The sequence below is a fragment of the Mesoplodon mirus genome (genome assembly GCF_964341445.2).
Source record: "Mesoplodon mirus genome assembly, chromosome: 3".
Taxonomy (NCBI): Eukaryota; Metazoa; Chordata; class Mammalia; order Artiodactyla; family Ziphiidae; genus Mesoplodon; species Mesoplodon mirus.
The window spans coordinates 88,857,866-88,879,619 of NC_138978.1; the positions used below are offsets into that span (position 1 = coordinate 88,857,866).

A 21,754-nucleotide genomic window follows, 5' to 3' on the forward strand; every position below is an offset into this window, starting at 1 on the left:
CTCTCAGCCATGTTATGTATGGTTTATTATTAGTTGAAGACTGCCCAGACCTGGTAAAGATGACAATCATAAACACATCTGTATAATAATTCATAATGTTAAAAGTGCTTTTGCATAGTCTCATTTGACTTTGAATCTTCTGAGTTATATACTATTTCCATTTCTAGTTGAAGAAAAGGAGACTTGGACAGTGGCCTGTCTAAAGTAATGAAAAACTGGGACTGGAACCTAGGTTCCTTTACTACACATTTCTTGTTTATGCTACCACAGAACCCTGTAGTGATAAACCATTACTGGAATAACAACTTTACACATATGCTCTACTGATTTATGTATCATAACTCTATAAGCCTAAGTAGCATAAATGTTACATGAACAAGCATAACTATCATTACTACATTTTTTCGGGAATGATAATATCTGGGTCAGTGATAATAATGTGATAATTTGGGGGACATGTTTTGCTAGCTAGCTTTTTCAGTCTGACAAACTTGGTAAGGCTGAGATAAATTTAGACACTATAACTCTTTAAATTAACAGTAAACTGACTTACAAAAACACTTAATAGAGAGCCAGCATCTGTGCCAACACATTCCTTCACATTTCTATTTTGAAGAAAATTTTAAAAATATTGTTTTATCAAAGAAATTTTGTTTTGACTAAACTTAGGAACACTGAAAAACAAGTGTCTACACTTAAGAAATTAAAGAACCTGCGAGTGTACTGGAGAAAAAGCTAAATGAAAAAAAAAAGTGCAAGTAAGGTCTCCTCAAGGTGCCACATCTAGGGTCTTACACCGAAATAAAAAACTTTAAAACATTTCACACAAGCCAGCTGCTGCCAATGTATGGAGAACAAAGTATCCCATTAACTAAAGTGCCTAAACTGATTTAAATGCTATCTTGGTTACTTTTTAGAAATTGCAACACGCTGCTATTTATAACACAGCCTCTTACTCAAAATGACAGTATGGCAAACTTAGTTTTTAAAAATAATGCAATTTTTGTTAAGAACTTGACACACGTTTGCTTCCCTGGAGAGAAGCAAAAACAGAGTTAAGATACTTTAACACACTTTTTTTCCGCCTCATCAGAAGCCAACGTGCAATACAACATGAAAAATGTCTACGCTGGAACCTTGTAATTTGGTTCATTGTACAACGCCTTTCCACTACGTTGGATCTTATTTCTAGTTTCCAGCTTAGCTATTAGTAGTGGCTGGGAGGGCAAGTCACTTCTCTGAATGTTTCATTTCCCATAAAACCAGAAAATGGGTGGAGGACCATAGAGAGCTTTGAGCCGATAACGTCTATTAGATATCATCAAAAGCTTTTTCCTCCGGATGATGCAAACCCAGTCACACGGGGTTCTGCTTTGCCCGCATCCCACTCCCGAGCCTAGGATTCGTTCCTCTTCCTTTCAACCTCAATTCGGGCTCCTGAAGGTTAGCAAAGAGTTCTTTTTAACGAAATCCAGCGCTCCTTTGTCTCCAAACTTGGCTAGGAAAGGATTCCGAGGCCTCAGCCGGCTGAGAGAAGGTAGTGGCGGCGATCCACCCTCGCCGGGCCACCCACCCACCCCAACCCGAGTCTGGCGCTGAAACCCCGGCGCGTGCTTGGGGCTCCCCGGTACCGCGAGGCGCGCGCTCGCCCGGCCACTGTCCCTGGTAAAGGGCGGGATGCCAGGACGCGTGCCGGGACAGCGGCAGGCGGAAGCCACTGGCGGAGAGGACGGGCGGTTCCCGCCAGCGCGGGTGGGGGAAGGGCGGCAGCCACACCCGGAAGTCGGTCTGGAAGGGAGGGGGGAACATGTGGGGGCGAGGCTTCCGGTAGCGCAAAGGGTATCGGGAGAGGCTTCCAGCAAACCTTCTCTGGCTTCTGGAGGGACAGACCACCGTTGCCGCGGCTTTGGCTTCTACGATCTGCGTTCGGGCTAAACGGCCACAGCGGCGCCACTGCCGCTCCCCTTGTGCCTGGTTCTGACCGTATTTGTTCCCCGGAGGCCGCCCCGGTTACAGCAGCGGCCGCGGCCGACATGTTGTGAGGCGGCGGCGCGGGTGTCTCAAGGATGGTTTGGCTGAGGCGGCAGCAGCGGCTGCTGGCGGCGGCGGCGGCATTGGCAGCGGGGGCTCCGGCTCTGTAGAGCCCAGCCCGCTGGGTGTCCGCCCTGTACCGCGGCCAGACCAGTGCCCCTGGACCTTGCCTCTGCTCCGGCGCCGTTGGGGAACGGTTAGGCGACAGCGCACGCCCCTCAGAGGAGACACGAAGGGGGTTCTCCAGTGCTTAGATTTCCGGACCATCTAGCCTTCCCCTCTCCGACCTGGGCAGTGCTGTCCCCAGAATCCTCAGCCCACCCCCCCAAATTTGCTCCCAGCCTCGCCCTGAATCTTTCACACACGCGGGTGTTCCACGCCCTCTCGAGCCAACCCCTCGCCCCTTAATTTTCTGCACCCTCTACTCAGAGCGACCCCCGGATTGCTCTCCGAGGGCAGCCTTTTGAAAAATCTTCGTGGAGCAGTGGACCAGAACTGGGGGAGTTTTCAAAGTCGGGGCGCGAGAGATAGGAAGGTACGATGGCTTCCTCATCTGGAAACGATGATGATCTCACTATACCCAGAGCTGCTATCAATAAGATGATCAAAGAGACTCTCCCCAATGTCCGGGTGGCCAACGATGCCCGGGAGCTGGTGGTGAACTGCTGCACTGAATTCATTCACCTTATATCTTCTGAAGCCAATGAAATTTGCAATAAATCGGAAAAGAAGACCATCTCGCCAGAGCACGTCATACAAGGTAAGTGGTGTGTGTGGGATTTTGTTTCAAAGAGGGGCCGGGGACAGAGTGCTAATCGCGTGACCCGTTCATGTCAAAGCCTTCAGTCCTGTCCCCTGGTTAGTACTGATAACTGAAAAAGCTGCGCGGGCATAGAGGCAGCCGGTGCCTTAAAATCCCTGTGTAATATTCTCGTGGTCCTTTTCAAACAGCGAATGCAGGTAAGGGTTGCAAACGATTAGGTCAGCTAACATCCCCCCAAATAAGGTAGCAGCAGCGATCTCAATTTACAGCCAGGTAAGCCCAAGCAACAAGAATTTTGCCTACCTGAAGTGGAAGCTAGACGTGACAACTGAGAAAGTGCCTGCCTAAAGTGGAACCTAGATCATGACAACTGAGAGAGGAACCCAGAAGTTCTGCCTTGGAGAATTAGAATTCAGACCGGAAGTTCAAGCATGAGTGGAAAGGGTACCCCTTCCCCACCCGAGCTTTTCACCAGTGTAGAGGAAAAGATGAATTTTCAGAACACGAGTAAAAATATTCTTAACGTGCATGTTCAACGTTGTAAAGTTTATTAGTGTTGGATAGAGAGAGTATATTTTCTGCTTTAAAAATGGTTTCATGGTCCTAACGTTCATCAACAAGTTGCCAAAGCACTCCAGTTCAATTCTGTAAGAAAAGGGGCAGTGTTCTTTCATCTTTCTTCCCCTCCTTTCTTACTTTCTTCCTTTTTTCTGTAGCTTGCTTTGTTCCATGGAGATAGATTTTTAAAGCTTGGGTTGAAAGATTGTGAGAGATGTTTTTCATGGAATATTTCCCACTTGTTTCCTTCTGTCATCCCCATTTAGATGTAAACGCTTCAGCTTTTATTGAACAGCAGTTCTGAAAGTTTAACAGTTTCTTCTCTCATCTTGGAAACGATTTAGTTCAATTAATAGGGATTTGGGGGACCATATTCTGACGGTTTGTTTCAGGGATGGGGAGACATTTACTAGTCATGTTTTGGGAAGCACGTTCTGTGACTTGTACATATACTCTTATGAAAAGGTTGCATTCTATTTGAGGTGCTAACTTGCTTTTTATAATAACCCAATTAAAATTCTAACAATTTCTTGATTGCTTTTGAAGTCAGAAAAAAATCATGGTTAATTTAATTTTGGTAGGCAGGCGGTTGTCTACCATTTTATTTTTTAAATTTAACTTTTTAAAAGGTGACTTCCCTGTTATTCTGAAGTAGAGGACACATCTCATATTCACCATATGCAATATTTTATGGTCAATATTGACAAAAGGATTAATGATTCATTTTTGATCCTTAATGATGTGTAGGAGGTAGATTTAAAACATACTCTGCCATTTCCATTTCAGTACATAAGGAGAAAAAAAATCCCTAGGAAGAAGTATATTTGATTTTAAAGCTAGTGTTTTCTTCTACTTGTTTGGTGTACTCTGAAGTAAAATGAAAGCCAAGTTGTCTATGTTTCCTCTTGTGTTTTTATTTTTACATTGTATATGCAGTTGTCACAAGTCTTTCACAAGATTATCCAACACAAATAGCTGTAATTACCTTTTACAACTCATAAAAGAGAAAAATGATCTTTTATCAACATTGTCTTTTTAATGAAAATTGCAAAAGATTTCAAAAGGATCTGCCTAAACATTTGTTTACACCACAGAAGTGGGGATCATTCCAAAAATCTAAAAACACATTACAATCTGTCTTCTTGGGTAGAGTTTATTCTTTTCTAGGATATATTTAGGTTTCTGATTGACATGATGGAAGAAAAGTGCAGCTGTAGTGAACAGTATGCTAAACAGCTCAACTTTGGAATATGCTAAATTCAGTTTAACATATGAGTCAAAAAGTTCAAGTGAAAGCATTTTCCTTGTGTACTGAGGATGATTTATTAATTTAAAAAAATCACGCATTAACCTGCCACAGCCATATAAATTTACCTTTTTTTTTTCTTTTAACATTGCCTTTGTTAAGTGGATAAGGACCTACATTTTAGCCCCAAATCCTCCCCAGTTAGGGGAATAGATTTTATACATTTATAATCTCATATTGATATCATATTGCTTAATCATTTAAAGAAACTTTTGTCTTGAGTGATTAAAATTTTTTAAAAGAAATCCTTAAGGTGTGTATTTTTTTAGGTGTTTAAAGTGTGTGTTTATAGACTAACTCTAGAAAGCTGGGTATGACATTTTTTATGCTGTTCTGTCAATGTTGATTATTTAAGAATGTAAGATATAGCCAAGTGGAATAATGTACGTTTTAAAGTGGTTTGATTTTCACATGTTGAAGTTTGGATTTTTTTAGTAATAAGTTTAATGAATTAAACTTTGCTTCAGAACATTTCACTTGTTCACTTGCCACTTTGCTTTACCTTGTCAGGGCAAATTAAGCATTTGAGGCAGTTCTGTAAAATGCATGCAGGAGTTAAAATCATTTTATTGCCAGTAAATCTGAAATTATATAACCTAGTTAAAATTTTAAAAAATTATCTTAATATTTTGCTTATTTTTAGTTTAAGAACATGGACTTTGAAGATCACATACACACAACAGAGGGAGTTCTAAGCTTATAAGGTGTTCCTTTTATTTCGTTGCTGGGTTTCTGTGAACACATATCTTTAAATGAGTACTAACATGTTCTGTTGCATTATGGAAAGAATTGACATTGAGAGTTAGGAGCTGCAGGTTCTGTACTGGAAAGTCTGGCCTTAGGCAAATCTGTTAACTAAGGTTTCCCCATTTATGTATAAATAATACTTAATGGTTTCAGGTATAATTAGCAATTACTGAGAATCTGTCAGGATTGAGAAATGTACATGAAATATGCTACAATAAATAATAATTTAAAAACTTTATAGTGATACTGATTGAAATATAAAGCTGAAAGTCTGTTATGTTTAACTTTACATCATGATGCCATTTGTAAAGCCAAAGTGTAAATAAGAATATTTTAAGTGATATTATTTTATTTCTGCATTTTAAATCTCTTGCTACATTTTTTTTTCCTCATGTTTTTGAGACTAGTAACTGAAAGTAGTGAAAGTTTGAAAAAGTCTCCGAGGATTCACTTCTTCAGCAGTTGTGTTGCTCCAAGCTCTATGTTGAAGAACTTTAAAAAAAAAAAAATTATAATCCCTCTCACACTGGTACTTTGGTAAAATACAAAAAAAAATGGATCACTAGAAAAACAAAATGAAATTTTTTGATATGCATTCAATTGAAATAAAATTACTTTGTCAAATTGCTATGAAGTTTTTTTTTTCCCCAGCTTTTTGAAGTATAATTGACATGTAGCATTGTGTAAGTTTAAGGTTTACAATGTAATGATTTGATGTGTGTATATATTATGAAATAATTACCACAATAAAATTAGTTAACACAGCCATCACTTCACATAGTTACAGTTTTGCTGTGAAAGTTCTTAAAATGCTTACTTTGAATTTCTGTACTTAACTCATTGCAGACCATTACAGGCATTTCTGGCACAAGTCCATGGACCACACTTTGAGAATCTTGCTCTAAAGCCTAAACCACAGTCTGTTTTGGAAAGTGGATGTGGAGTAGTTTTGAAATCAGAGGATCTGAGTGATTGCAGAGAAGTTGTAATAATAATAAGAATGATATTGTATTGCCTAAATAATCATCCATACTGAAATTTTTTTCTGAAGGGACATGTAATTTACATTGCACAATTTTATCACATAATCAGGTGCTTTTCAAGTTAGGATTTTACTGTTTTCTTTAAAACTGATGTCTTTTGTTTTTGTTTTCCTTCTGCCACCCAGCAGTTACTTTTGAATACTACTGTGTACTTGGCACTGTACTAGATACTGCTAAGGATATAAAGATGAATGATATTTGATTCTTGCTCTGCCATCCGTCTCTCATTGTTGTCCCAGATTCCCACGAGTGGTGATACCATAGAGGGCATGATTCTTAAGGGTCTTTGTCAGGCCAGTAAGCCAAGAAGTCACTTTGGCCTACATCCTCTTAATGTATTTTAAGTTAACTACATCACCTCCATACCTCCATCACCTAACATACAAACAAAAGAAAATAGAGAAATTAGAGAATGCTATTTTTTATAGTTTAGTTTTTTCAAATGAAAAGCATGCATTATGCATTTGAAGTATAAAGTAATTCACACAAATTCATATTATAACAAAACTTTTGAGGAGTACATCATTTTTGGTAAAAATATAAGATACGACTGTATTAAAATTGTTGGGTGGACATTTTTACCTTTTTTTTTAAGTAGTTGTCTTAATATCTGTCTTTCAAATTGAAAAAAGCATGCTAAATGTTTTTTTTTTTTTTCCTTAATATGCCATGCACTTTTCTGGGTACAGTTTTAAGATAGATGGCAGAGGGTAGCAGACAGACCTCTGAGAAACAAGTGATAGGTGTTTTATCCACAAATTTTAAAATATATATATTATTATTTATTTAATTTATTTTTTTGGCTTTTACTCTGAGATCCTTAGCACAAGGGCCATCAATAGTCCATAAAATCCCTTTGTACAAATTAGAAAAAGGCACTCCTTCCATGTATTAATTTTGTATCCTGCAACTTTACTGAATTCATTGATTTGCTCTAGTAGTTTTCTGGTGGCATCTTTAGGATTTTCTATGTATAGTATCATGTCATCTGCAAACAGTGACAGTTTTACTTCTTCACTTCCAATTTGGATTCCTTTTATTTCTTTTTCTTCTCTGATTGCCATGGCTAGGGCTTCCAAAACTATGTTGAATAATAGTGACGAGAGTGGACACCCTTGTCTTGTTCCTGATCTTACAGGAAATGCTTTCAGTTTTTCACCATTGAGAATGACGTTTGCTGTGGGTTTGTCATATATGGCCTTTATTATGTTGAGGTAGGTTTCCTCTATGCCCACTTTCTGGAGAGTTTTTATCATGAATGGCTGTTGAGACACTCTTTCCTTAAAAACATTTACTACCTTCTGCCAGAAAAAGTGCTATGATAAGCATACAAATCTATGATGTTTACAATATGAATGGCTCTCCTCAGATATGCTGCTGTTGTGCGCTGAACCACTTGCACAACTGTTAACTGATGGCCCTGCTTAGGAGCCATTTTCCTTATCCTTTAAGATTCTCCTTTGTGTAAAATGGGGATATTATTACTACATGATAACAGATGATGTAAAATATCCCCGTTTAGAAAATGCTGTATCCAGTTACTCATATCTGTTAGCCAAAATGTGTTTAAAAGTAGGATTAAAGTCAATGCAGTTTTGAAATTAAATTTATGGCTTCTCCTGTTGAACCATTTTATTGATAGTACAGTGTTTGTACTCAGCATTGAGAGTATAGCTCTTTCAATAATATTAAATATTAACCTTGGACTGACTTGCAGTTTTTTTTTTTTTTGAAAACTGTTCTCAACCTTACATGTTTTTAAAAGTGAGTTTTTTGTTTCTGTTTTTAAATTTTTAACCCAAGCCCTCCATGGTTTAAGGTAGATTGGATTGAAGTTTTTAATGTCTAGTCTAGTGATTCATGACATTTTGAAGAGTTCTCTCAAGTGTATTGATTTGTTAATTTTGTAAATTTAATATACTTGTTCAGCTTGAATTTAATGGTGTGAAAATGCATAGCTATACATTTATTTAGGCCCTGTATACTTACTAGCATACTCTTAAGTGTAAGAGAAAAGATGAATAAAAAAAGTCCCCGCGCCTGCCAGCCTGTGACCTGGTGGCGCCGCCTCCGCAGGTCTACTGCGATGCCCATCGCGGGGGAGGACATCATGAGGCTCCTGTGCTCCGTCTCAGAGGAGAGGAAAATGCGGGCGGCCGTCAAGCACTCCGGGAGGGGCGGCCTGGTCACAGGGGCCGTGGCCTTCATTGGTGGTTTGGTGGGCGAGCCACCAGGACTAGCCGTTGGGGGGGCCGTCGGGGGTTTGTTAGGCGCTTGGATGACAAGTGGACAGTTTAAGCCAGTTCCTCAGATCATAATGGAGCTGCCACCTCCCGAGCAGCAGAAGCTCTTTAACGAAGCCACTGCCTCGTCAGGCGCCTGGAATGGACAGACGCCGTGCAGCTGACCATGCTGGTCATGGGCAGTGAGGCCCTGCAGCAGCAGCTGCTGGCGATGCTGGCCAACTACGACACCAAGGAGCTCCGGGCGGAAGTGCAGTGCGACGACTAGGCCTCTGCTCCGGGAAGCGGGGTCCATTTAGATGATTCCCCCCGACTCATGGAAGGTGACTGGGGAGCTGCAGGAAGCCCCGCATCATCAGAATATTACCCTAAACTGTAGCGAAGTCTCCTGCTGGAGAGGCTGGGGCTGTGCTATATCATGTTCTAGAAATTATTTGAGAAGATGCCGTGTTTTGTGGCCGTGTGCACCTGTGTGCCCTGACAGCCCTTCAGCTGGGAAGCTGGTGAACAGTAAAACCGTGACTGCTGCCACGTAGCGGCAGTTTTCTGAATCTACTCTCGCTCACACAGGAGCTGGAAGAAGGTCTTCACGTTGAGCCTTCTCATGTCATCATGTGAAGATGATGCCTGTCCAGGCAGCCGTTGCCCGACCAGCCCTCCCTTGGGACCTTGGGGCTGTCCTCTGCTGGAATCATGTTTACCTCTTGAACGCCCCTTCCCCACCCAGTGACTTCTGAGTGGCCTCAGGGAGGGGGCAGTTGGCCTGCTGAGTGAAGCCACAAATATCAGTGGCACCCAGCCCCTCTCCCAGTAGCTGCCCGACTGGGCTCTCGCCCTCCCAGGGGCTTGCTTTCCCCATCTGAAAAGTCATAGTAGTTCTTGGGTGATGTTTTTTAAATTAAATATTTTCAGTAAAATTATTGCTCTTTCCGAAATGGTAGAATTATAAACTATCTCTAAGAAATGTGTCCACCCTAAATTTCCCCTAATACTGTTTTTGCTTTGCGTTCAGAACCACAACTTGACTAAGTGTCATCAAACTAGAATAAATGTTTTCTGAGCAACAACAACAAAAAGATGAATTAAAAAAAAAGATGAATAATATGTCCAAGTTAAGGGACTCTTACATGTTAGACACTGTGTTGTTAAATGCCTTAGGTTAATCACTTGTTGATTCCCACAATCCTTAAAGTATTAAAAATATAATAGTGAATACTTAATTTTGCTCCTTCTATGGGCCAGCCTCTGTTCTTAGCTCTTTGTTTATATTCATTTTTTCTTCACAGCAACCTGATCTGATAAGATGTAGGTACTGTTATTCTTGTTTTAGAGGAACAGAGGTGAAGGAACTTACCCTGACTCACACAGCTAATATGAGGCAGAGTTGGGAGTCAGTCCCTGTGGGGCTGCAAGCTTAACCACTATAGTGCTTCTGGGTGTAGGAAGATAGTATGAAATAGATGCTGTTTTCATTTTAGAGATGGAAAATTGAAGCTTAGAGATATTAAGCAACATATCCAAGGTTATACAAATACCGTGACAACCAAGTTCCAAATTCTAGTCTATCTTATTTCAAAAGGGGGAGATTACGTCTGTCTAGGAGGATCAGGCAAGCTTAATTTGAAGATATAGTTTGATCCAGGCCTTGAATGAATTACTGTCAGCACGAATGTGGGAAACCGGTGCCTGTTGGGAAACATTGAGCGGTCAGCTTTAACAAAGTATGCAGGGATTTAATGGCAGAAATAAAGCTGGGAAGGTAAGTGGGGCTAGATCCTGGAGAACTTTGTTGTAGGGCTAAGGAAATAAGACTTTTCTTTTTTAAATTTATTTATTTAATTTTTAAAAATTTTTGGCTGCATATGGTATTTGTTTTTCTCTTTTTGGCTGCGTTTGGTCTTCGTTGCTGTGCTCGGGCTTTCTTTTAGTTGCAGCGAGTGGGGGCTACTCTTCTTCGCAGTGCATGGGCTTCTCATTGTGGTGGCTTCTCTTGTTGCGGAGCACGGGCTCTAGGCATGCAGGCTCAGTAGTTGTGGCGTGGGAAGCCACCAGGGAAGCCCAAGACTTTTCTTTAGAATAAGAAAATAAGACTTTTCTTTAGAATGTGGTGGGACACCTTAAATCATTTACTGATTTCTTTTGGTACTGTCTCCAGCCAGTATTATTGAAAATGCACTACTATGCTTGTGCCTTTAAAAAAGAGAAAAGAGGGATTTCCCTGGTGGCACAGTGGTTAAGAATCCGCCTGCCAATGCAGGGAACACGGGTTCGAGCCCTGGTCCAGGAAGGTCCCACGTGCCGTGGAGCAACTAAGCCCGTGCGCCACAACTACTGAGCCTGAGTGCCACAACTACTGAAGCTTGCGTGCCTAGAGCTGGTGCTCTGAAACAAGAGAAGCCGCCCAATGAGAAGCCCACGCACCGCAACGAAGAGTAACCCCCGCTCGCCGCAACTAGAGAAAAGCCCACGCGCAGCAACAAAGACCCAATGCAGCCAAAAAAAAAAGAGTAGCTCCTGCTCACTGCAACTAGAGAAAGCCCGCGCGCAGCAATGAAGACCCAATGCAGCCCCAAATAAATAAATTTATTTTTAAAAAAAGAGAGAGAGAGAGAGAAAAGATAAAACTTTGGCTTCTAGCATTGACACTTAAAAAATAATGTCTGTCAATTCAAGTAAAAAATTCAGGCTGCCTAATTTCCTACTATACTCCAAACTCCTTGAGGCCAGGGATTAGGTGGTGGCTAATTTGGTAAACAGAACTCAGAATAAGAATAATGTCTTATTGAAATTTTGGGAGGCAAGGGGAGGGTCTGTAAGTTAATTAAAATTCAAGTAATAGCAGTCTGCTTTTTGGCATCACATTATTTCTAAAGACGGTTGATGAAAACAGCTTAATATATGAAGTAATTAAAGTTGTAAGTCATTCAAAATGCCTTAAAAACCACAGCTTATATGGGAATGTAAATTTTAAAGGTATATTTGGTATTCTCCTTGAAGAGCAAATTCCTAAAGTTGGAACTTAGGGCATCTTTACTGAGGGAGTCTGGCTCATCATAGTTGTTGAAAGACTGTAAGAACTGCTGAACTAACTTAAGTTCATTTACTGTGTTTTTCACCACCTATATTTCATCAGTGGCTTAGAAAGCAAAATATGATTTTGGGGCCTTAACATTTAGAAAACTATATAATCTTAAATACCGTGAGCCAAAAGGAAATTTTATGCTTTGTCTTTCTGGATTACAGAAGGCCTTTTTTTCTTACAAATTTTTCTTCCTAAATGTGAAAAAATAAAGGGAGAGAATATTTTGTTAATGTTTCTTCTATCCTTATAGTCTTCCTTTATCCCAGTTTTTCTGCCATGTCACTTTAAATATTTTTATAGTGTTTCCTGTTACGTTTTATTTTCAAGGGAAACTTTGGTTGAATATAAATGCTGAATTTCATAAGCTCTTTCCACCAGTATTTCTTAAACTTGGCAGTTTGAGTGTCTTTGCTAAAAATACTAGTTTCCTGCTGGTATATTAGACAAAAGAACTTATCTATTCTTTCATCTTATCCTGCTGAAAAAGCATGTGTTACCAGCCTACTTTTTCTAAGCCAAATGGTACAAAATATGTTTTATTAACAAATATATTCCAAATATTTGCTTTTTTTGTATTCTTTGAGAAAGTGATGTCTTAATGGTTGATTTACTATGAGTGGTATAGGAAAAATGTTTTCTTACTAAAACCACATGTTCTTACATTGGACTTTTTTTTTCCTCCAGGAAATGCTTTGGATTTTAAAAAATTAGAAAGAAAAGGAAAAGTGAAGGCCAGTGCCTTGAAATGTTCCTTAAGTTTTAACTAATTTGCCATCTAATATTAATAAAGTTTGATAAAATATTTTGTCTTAGCCATACCAATGATTGTTGTGCAGCTATAAAATAGGTAAAATTATTAGAAAGCAACAACCTTCCCCTCCAACCCCCAGCCCAAAACCCTCACCAAACTTAATGTTCCATAGGTGAGAGAAAAAGTTGTGTTTTACCACTTTTTCATGTTTTCATATTTTCATTTCCCCAGCACTAGAAAGTTTAGGCTTTGGCTCTTACATCAGTGAAGTAAAAGAAGTCTTACAAGAATGCAAGACAGTAGCATTAAAAAGAAGAAAGGCCAGTTCTCGTTTGGAAAACCTTGGCATTCCTGAAGAAGAGTTATTGAGACAGCAACAGGAATTATTTGCAAAAGTAAGTAACGCGTTTTAAATTATTTTCATCTGAATCTGACCCTTTTTGCTAACCAAAATCATACTGGTTTCTAAAACTATTTCCTTAGTCAACATACGTACCCCCAAAATTTTCTTTCTGTGGCTGATTGTTTGATCATAGAGTCTGATGTTAGGTCTGGCTAGTTTTTTACTTTATATAAAAGCAAATATTTGCAACAGCCTGTTTTCTGAGGAGAACAACTCCAAATAACTACTGAGATTTTATTTTGATGTTTTTTCAGGCAGAATGGCCATTTAAAAGCATGAAAAGTATACCTAAACATTCTTAAGATTTAAAATGATAGACTGGTGAGAAAATATTGTATCAAATTTTTAGATGAATGACATATAAGAAAAATCTGATTAACATCTACTTTGTAGTTAAATTAGGTCTTTTTTTTTTTTTTTTTTCTTATGGTACGCGGGCCTCTCACGTTGCAGAGCACAGGCTCCAGACGCGCAGGCTCAGCGGCCATGGCTCACGGGCCCAGCTGCTCTGCGGCATGTGGGATCTTCCCGGACCGGGGCACAAACCCGCATCCCCTACATCGGCAGGCAGACTCTCAACCACTGCGCCACCAGGGAAGCCCTAAATTAGGTCTTTAATACACCTTTAAAACATTCTAATCTTAAAAACTTTGAAGGGCCAGTGGAGCAGAGAAAGGGAGAAAACTTTTCTCCTTTCTTGCTTGTCACAGTTCTAATGTCCAGTCTGTGAAGGATTAGCAACAAGTACTAATATCCCTTTATTTTTTAAGAAAGGAGGGGACCACAGGGAGCTGGGACTGAATGGAATTTGTGGCTAGCCTCTTAGAATTTCACCAATGTTATTTCTGTACCATCTTCTGGGCCTGCTTTGGCCCATCCTTAGAATCCTGGGTACCTTCTTCATTCCCTTCCATGTCCCCTTGGTGGCAAAATAGAAGCAAGCTCTGTAACACATTTCGGAGCCATCCTCTGTGGAAGATCATATTTTCCAAAGATGACTGCTATAGTATATCTCACCCCTCGTGTTCTCCCCATGGTTCACTGTTCCTTGGTGTTATAGCAGAGGCAACAAAGGCTGGCAGCATTTATTACCTAATAAAAATACCTAGGGATGAGGATAAGGGGATGCAGAAGCCCACACAGCACAGCTTTCACATGGAGTGGATAGACACTACAACCAGTATGCACACATACCCCATGCTGATGGCAAAGACCAACACCAAAAAGCTTTCCATCATTCCTTTCCACACAGGCATGGGATGCAACGCCTAGAATACTTACAGGTATGTAGGGCAAGAACAAGAGGAAGAAATTGAGAGAGAAAAATTGGCGTTTCCTTCTTCTCTACCAGGTTCCTTGAAGCTGGGGAGAAGACAGTTACAGAGTACAGTGATTCTTGAATGTGACTGAATATTTACTCCACATAAGACTGAGAGCTTAATAACCTGATTATTAAGAATGCAAATCACTGTTCAAGGCAAAATTTATCGGCTGGGGCTGAGGTACCTTAACGGTGTTTTTACTTTCTCTTCTCTGTACCTCCTCCCCACCTACCCTGCAAAGGCAGGGGCAAGGAATTATGAACTTGAAAATGTATGATAACAGCTTAAAAAATAATCCATTCCATTTTTGGGTACTACTAAAATGCTCAGATTGCTCAAGCAAACTGTCTATATGTAAATACTTTTTTGAAATAAAGCATTTGACTGACTTTCCAGTGGGAAGATCTTGAAAGTTAGACCTAAATCATTGGGCCAGAGGTGGTTCTATGGCAAAAAAGATGTAAAATATGGAGTGTTTCAGTTCCATAAAGATACTTATTTCATCATGGGAATAGAGCTGTATGGTCATTTATAAATGTCTGTCCCTACCATTAGTCTGTAAGCTCTCTGAGGGCAGGACCCATTATTAGTTGTATCTCTAGCATCCACCTAACATGGTAACTAGCACAGGGGAAGTATTCAGTAACTATTTGTTGAATGGATAACTGAGCTGGGTTGGTAAGTCCAGGAAGCACAGAACTCTAGGGGTGGAAGAGACTTTAGAAAATCATTTACTTCAAGCTTGATCTTCCAGATTACAATTCTGAGGTTCGAGGAGGTTAAAGAACCTATTCATTATTTTAAAAAAAGAGGGGAGAAGGTGATGTTGTTTTTTCCCTACAAAGTTCTGGCTTCTCATTTGAAATTGAAAGACAGGTTTGGTTTGAATAGAATAAGAATTGCTACCAGTTACTGTAATTACCATTAGAACTGGGAAATACCATTTTAGGTCATCTCTTCCAGATTAGTACCATAACTGATCTCTTTGCAGTCATAACAACCAGTTTTGGTTTATATTTAAAAGCATTTGAATTTTAAGTGTTATCAAGCACTAGACAGCAGATACCATTTAAACTAATAAGGAAGATAAAAGCTTACCAGCATTTGAGTTCTAAACATGTGTTAATCATGTTGCCAAGTAATTTACCAGTATTATTTCATTTAATCCTCACAACAACCTATGAAATAGGTGCTAAAGTGGAAAAGCCTTTGAGGCAGGCATGAGCACATGCAAACAGTGTTATAATCCATATGAATATGAGGTACCAAATGAGGAGTGATAATTTTTTTTTAAAGCTAATGGCAGACTTCCCTGGTGGTTCAGTGGTTAAGAATCTGCCTGCCAAAGCAGGGGACATGGGTTCGAGCCCTGGTCCAGGAAGATCCCACATGCTGCGGAGCAACTAAGCCTGTGCACCACAACTACTGAGCCTGCGCTCTAGAGTCTGCGAGCCACAACTACTGAGCCCGTGTGCCACAGCTACTGAGGCCCGTGCGCGTAGAGCCTGTGCCCTGCAACAAGAGAAGCCACTGTAGTGAGAAGCCCATGCCTTGCAATGAAAAGTAGCCCCCACTCACTGCAACTAGAGAAAGCCCGCATGCAGCTAGACTAGAGAAAGCCCGCGTACAGCCACGAAGACCCAACACAGCCATAAATAAATAAATTTATTTATTTAAAAAAAAAAAGGCATGAAATAGCAAGACGTCTTTAAAAAAAAAAAGCTAATGGCTATTATTTATTGAGTCTCTACTATTGCAGATCACCTACAGGGTGCCAAAGGAAATATTTGATAAAAGGAAAATGATGCTCTGCTAAATACTTTATATACTTTGCAGAGTTCTTAATGAGTAATACAAATTTTGCTATACCCATTTACGCCTTAAGAAACGGACTCAGAGATAGACAAGCTTGCGTGAGATCAGATCATTTGTTCTACAAATATTTATTAAAGTCTTCACTATTTACCAGATATAGTGCTAGGTGCTAGGCTTCTAACAGTATAAAAAAGAGACATGGTTCCTATCATTATGAAGCTTAGTACTGGGAAGGATTGACTTAAACAAATGAAAGAGTAAGTACCTTTTGACTCCAAAACCTGTGCTCTTTCTACTATCCTGTGCTAATGCTCTAGCCACCATTTTGTTTGCTTAAATTTATTTTGGAACTTTTAAGTGAAATGAACATGCTTTATCATTTCTAGGGCAAAAAGATGAATGAAAAATAACTGACTGACTGCCATATCTGTCTTCAGCTCTCTACCCTTGTCATCTATTTTGTTTTGTTTTTTTCCCCCTTATCTCCCTTCTTTCTTGCCCTGACCTGTGGGTGAAAATACCCTAGTATTTCTTTGCTATTGTGAGAAAAATCAGAAGAGAAGTAAAATTATAGCAGCCACTTAGTACTTTTTTTCCTAGAGCATAAAGTACTTTAGTCTTAAATATAAAAGGAGCTGATAAATTATTATAACATATTTTCATAACTTTCATTTCACTTAATCATTTAGACTTTATTTTATATGCCAACACAATAGCAGCCTCATTTGAAGCTATCTTTCACTGTTAGCAGCAAATATTTGAAAAGGAGGTAATCTCTAATATGTTGGGATTAAAGTTAGCTGTAAATTATAAATGAGTTATTTTAGTGTGTGGAAGTGGGAAACTTAAAACACAATGAAAATCTCCAGAAGAAGTGAATTAGGAAGTATATGCCTACTTACTTCTCTTTCACTCTTCCATTTTAGAAGGAAAATACTTGGGATGGATTGGGTGAGAAGCAAAAGGGAAAAAAAGAAAGCAGAATAAATACACTGAAATTTTTAATTTGTGGAAATGAATACAAATAATATTTACCAATCAACATTGATTTTAAAGACACTGGAATGCTTTAATGTTCAGAGAGAAAAGTATGGGTGCTGATATGGGGTGATGATACCTAAAAGTCAGTTAAATTTTTAGTGTAACCAGTACATGTCTTTGTAGATCATTGAGCAAACTACAAGATAAAACAACTTTGCAATAAGACCTGTGTAGAGACTTGAAATTATTTGAATTATCTTTTCTGTGCCACAGTTGTATCTATTTATAGTTGATTAGGCCACAAAGTAGGTATTATTAAGTTGATTAAATTGATATATTTGGTTTGCCCTACCATTTTCAAGTATTTTCTGTGAAGCGTTCTTAGTCTATTTTGAACTCTGGGTATTCCTGCCATAAAAGTAAACATGCCTGTGTGTTATGGAAATATTTTCTATATTTCTTTATAAAAATGGGTAGAAGTAGTTACTAGAATACCTGGTCTTTAATTTCCTAAACAAATACAAAAAACGTTTTTGTCTTGTAGGGAAGGTATAATATAGGTATATTAACAGCTGTATTATGAGGTTGACTAGTCTCATAAGGAAGATGTAAAGAGATCCCAAAGTACAGAGATATCACATTAGATTTTAATGATATAGGAGTGTGCCAGTTACTAAGCAATTATCTCATCATGAAACCCTCCTTTCTATGTTCTGCTTTGAGACTGGGCCCAGTACTCTGCAAACCATGTTTCTGTTTTCTAGCTGACTTCCTTTAGACTGTGCTGCCAGTAGGGGGCTCTAAAGGGAGATTACAGGGCTGGGTAGAAGAAGGCACATGTTCCTTTCTTTTACTTTCAGTTGGCTTCAAGTTCCTTTGAGCAACCCAGCAATGCTTCACCCTGGCTGCATCATTTTTTTCCTGTAGTGGGAACTGAATCTGGTTTGTAGTTTCTCTAATACAGAAGCAGCCTGAACATGCATCCCCTTCCTCAAGGATTTGGGTCTCAAACCTTGTGGCCTTCCTCTAAGCTCAGAGATGGTAGTAGTACCAGCCAATTTATGCCCCTTCTTCAGAAGTCTGAGTTTCATTTCCATGGGTTGCACCTCTAAGCTTCCAAGTTTTAAAAATCCCAGCCTCTTCCCTTGTTTCCCCCAGTTTTAGGGTTGGTGGCTGCTTCCTGTAGTTTCCACCCACATATCTTAGTGTTCATTTGTTGCCTTTTCAGTTACCTAGTTACCACCTTTATACTTGGTTAATAATCTTTTATATGAAATTCTTTCTATTTCCCTGACTAGTGTAACTTCTATCTCCTAATTAGACCCTGAATGATACTGGAAGGAATCAGGAACAAACTTAATGGAGAAACTGGTATTTCAGTTTGACTTGAAGGAAGAGTGGAATTTCAGTAGGTGAAAATCAGATTTCAAATAGAATGACTATCAGCATGAGTAAAGGTAGCAGAAGTGGGAGGGTATGATGTGTATTTAGGAAACACTTTATGTTTATCTAGGGTTTTTTTTTTTTTGGAGCACAAGACAAATGTTTTGAAAGAATATTAGAGAAATACATTGGGGCAGACAGTAATCTGGAGGGTCTTGAACTCTAGGCTGAGAAATTTAGACTTAATTGGTAACAATTAAATGATTTTTTAAAAAAATTACAGATTAAACAAATTTATTTTATTTTATTTATTTATTTTTATTTATTTATTTTTGGCTGTGTTGGGTCTTCGTTGCTGAGCGCAGCTTTCTCTAGTTGCGGCGAGCGGGGGTTCCTCTTCATTGCAGTACACAGGCTTCTCATTGTGATGGCTTCTCTTGTTGCATAGCATGGGCTCTAGGCACCCATACTTCAGTAGTTGTGGCACGTGGGCTCAGTAGTTGTGGCTCGCAGGCTCTAGAGCGCAGGCAGACTTAGTTGCTCCGAGGCATGTGGGATCTTTCAGGACCAGGTCTCGAACCCATGTCCCCTGCATTGGCAGGTGGATTCTTAACCACTGCACCACCAGGGAAGTCCCTAAATGATTTTTTTTTAAGTGTAGTAATTCTCCCCTAGGAATGTTTGGATAATACATTCATGACAGATTATTAAGAAAAGTTAGGAATTTACACGGTAAAATCTTAAGGTTATGCTGAGCCTCATTGTTTTCCCACAAAACATTCATCCAGTCAGAAACTACTGGGGGCCTGTATGTTGGGAATGCAACAATGAATATGGAAACATTTTCTATTCTCCACTCTAGTGGAGAAAAAAGATGTATGCTCACGTAATTAGAGAACAAAATGGATAGGTATGGGAATGCATAGAGAATTACAGAATATGAAATAGAGCAGAAAATGTGACCTAGAAGGACCAAGAAAAACTGAAAACTGATGTGTGTTTTATGTTTTTTTTATTTTTTATTAGTTTCTGCTTTATAACAAAGTGAATCAGTCATACATATACATCTGTTCCCCCATCCTTTCCCTCTTGCGTCTCCCTCCCTCCCACCCTCCTTATCCCACCCCTCCAGGTGGTCACAAAGCACCGAGCTGATCTCCCTGTGCTATGCGGCTGCTTCCCACTATCTATCTACCTTACGTTTGATACTGTATATATGTCCATGCCTCTCTTTCGCTTTGTCACAGCTTACCCTTCCCCCTGATGTGTGTTTTAAATGATGACTAGCAATTGGCCATTCATAAAGGAGGGTATGAGCCAGGCTTAAAGAATAATTCTGAGAAAAGACAGAAACAACATTGTTTTGGTAAACTCTAATGGGAAATTATATGATCTTTTCAACAACAGATTCATTTTTCCCTTCTTGGTGTGGTTTTTCTGCTAATGGATGAAATTAAATTGGGAAGGAGCCTTAGCTCATGCAATAGGGCACGTAATGCATATGTATGCATATTGGTTTCTGAAATCCTGTGGTGGTTTTTATAGAGGATATTTCAAATGAATGGATTTTAATTATCCCACTTAAATTCAGTACTGGATAAATAATTTTCACTAGTGTGTGTGTGAGAAGGGTATGTTCTTTGTGTCTATATATGTGTGTATTTACAGAGAGAGGGGAGAGGGACAGAGGAAGAAAGAGATGTATCTATAGAGTAGGGAACTGTAATAGAAACTTAAAAGAAATATCAAGGTAGCTAGTGCATTTATGTACAGTACTTTTCCCTAACAAAGGTATTGTACTAGCGAACTTTTAAGCCACAGAAATAATTTTTAGATTGCAAGTGTTTACGTCAAAATTATGAGTTGAGAGGACAGAAGAATCTAGTGAAACAAAAGAGAGAGAAACACAGGGAAAAGGAACCAAAGAGTGAATGTTGTGATTTTTCTTTAAATTTTTTTAGGTTCTTCAATTGAACCATTACGTAGCATAAAAGGAAACTTTTATCGAAAATTTTTATGGAAACTTTTGGAAACTCTCCTTAAGAGAATTGAGAAGAAGCAATCTCTAATTATATTTTCTTATAGAGTTCATGTTGTCCTGTTGTACAACAACTATATCATGGTTGGAAAATATCCAAATTTGATGACTGAGTTTATGAAAGTGTGCATGTTGTAGGTTTTTTTAAAAATTACTATTTTTTTTAATGTTTTTTGTGTTTAGGCTAGACAGCAACAAGCAGAATTAGCCCAGCAGGAATGGCTTCAAATGCAGCAAGCTGCCCAACAAGCACAGCTTGCTGCTGCTTCAGCAAGTGCATCCAACCAGGCAGGATCTTCTCAGGATGAAGAAGATGATGATGATATCTGAAATTCACCAGCTGAGTTTCTATTTCCTCTATAAATGTTTTTCCCTGCACAAGAAAACAGTGAAAGAAATGCTTATCTGTAATTTTGTACGCATCTTGGTGGACTTGCCATTGGTATTCTAGGGATGTCTGCCGTAAAGTTTCATCTATTGTGTGCTATTCATGTAAAAACTGTCTCTTCTAACTATTGAAAATTTAAGGCTCAGTATAATATCAATTTTGAATTTTTAATGGTGTTTATGAAATTTTAGATAGCAGTGAGTCCTTTATTTGATCAATAAACAGTGTTACAGAAAACTTCAAGTTTATAAAAATACAGTGAAATTTATACAGAAGCTCTAAATCTTCATTTGCATTTCCTCTGCCCTTTTAACTAAACTAAAAATTGGGAATTTTAAATTATTGGGGGGGAGGTGCTATGTGATGCAGTAGATATTAGATCAGGCTGGTGAAAAAACAAAGAGTTCAGTTCTGTAGTATTTGGATTTTTTGTCTTTTAAAATTAGTATATATACAGGCACTAAATATATATGCTCAGATGAATATACTTGTTTTAAAAAATCTCAAACAAGACATTCAAAAACTAGGATGAGTATGTTCAGTAGTAGTTGTAAAATTTGGTAGGTTATGTTTTGATTTGTTTTTGTTTTATGTAGAGGTAAAAACTAAAGTTTTATTATAGCATAATTCATCTTGAGCTACACTATTACATTTCAAAGACTGCCCCGTTTTGAGGACTGTCATGATTCTTAGTATTTCACTCCAATAATTGTTAATAGTGTTACTTGCTTAGTCCATCCATGTTTATTGGAACTTGTGAAACAATTGCTTAGGTTCCGTTGGTTTAACTAAGGTTCATGAATATTCAAACCTTTGCTCGGGGAAAGAAATGAAAGTTAATGAGCATGCTTGCTATAAGACGGATTTTTTTGTAATTTAACTTGTAGTCATAGTTTACTT

At 38.8% G+C, this 21,754-nt stretch overlaps 1 protein-coding gene and 1 pseudogene across 2 annotated transcripts; both read left to right on the top strand.

Moving 5' to 3' along the window:
- Positions 1–1,854: 1,854 nt before the first annotated feature.
- On the top strand, positions 1,855–21,097 carry DR1 (down-regulator of transcription 1). The gene is made up of 3 exons (XM_082612677.1): positions 1,855–2,791; positions 12,756–12,919; positions 20,650–21,097. The coding sequence occupies exons 1-3, from the start codon at positions 2,572–2,574 to the stop codon at positions 20,794–20,796; spliced, it is 531 nt and encodes a 176-aa protein (XP_082468803.1). The 5' UTR covers positions 1,855–2,571; the 3' UTR covers positions 20,797–21,097.
- On the top strand, positions 8,012–9,786 carry LOC309799616 (protein C19orf12 homolog; annotated as a pseudogene). The gene has a single exon. The product of its transcript is annotated as a protein C19orf12 homolog (transcript).
- Positions 21,098–21,754: the final 657 nt, after the last annotated feature.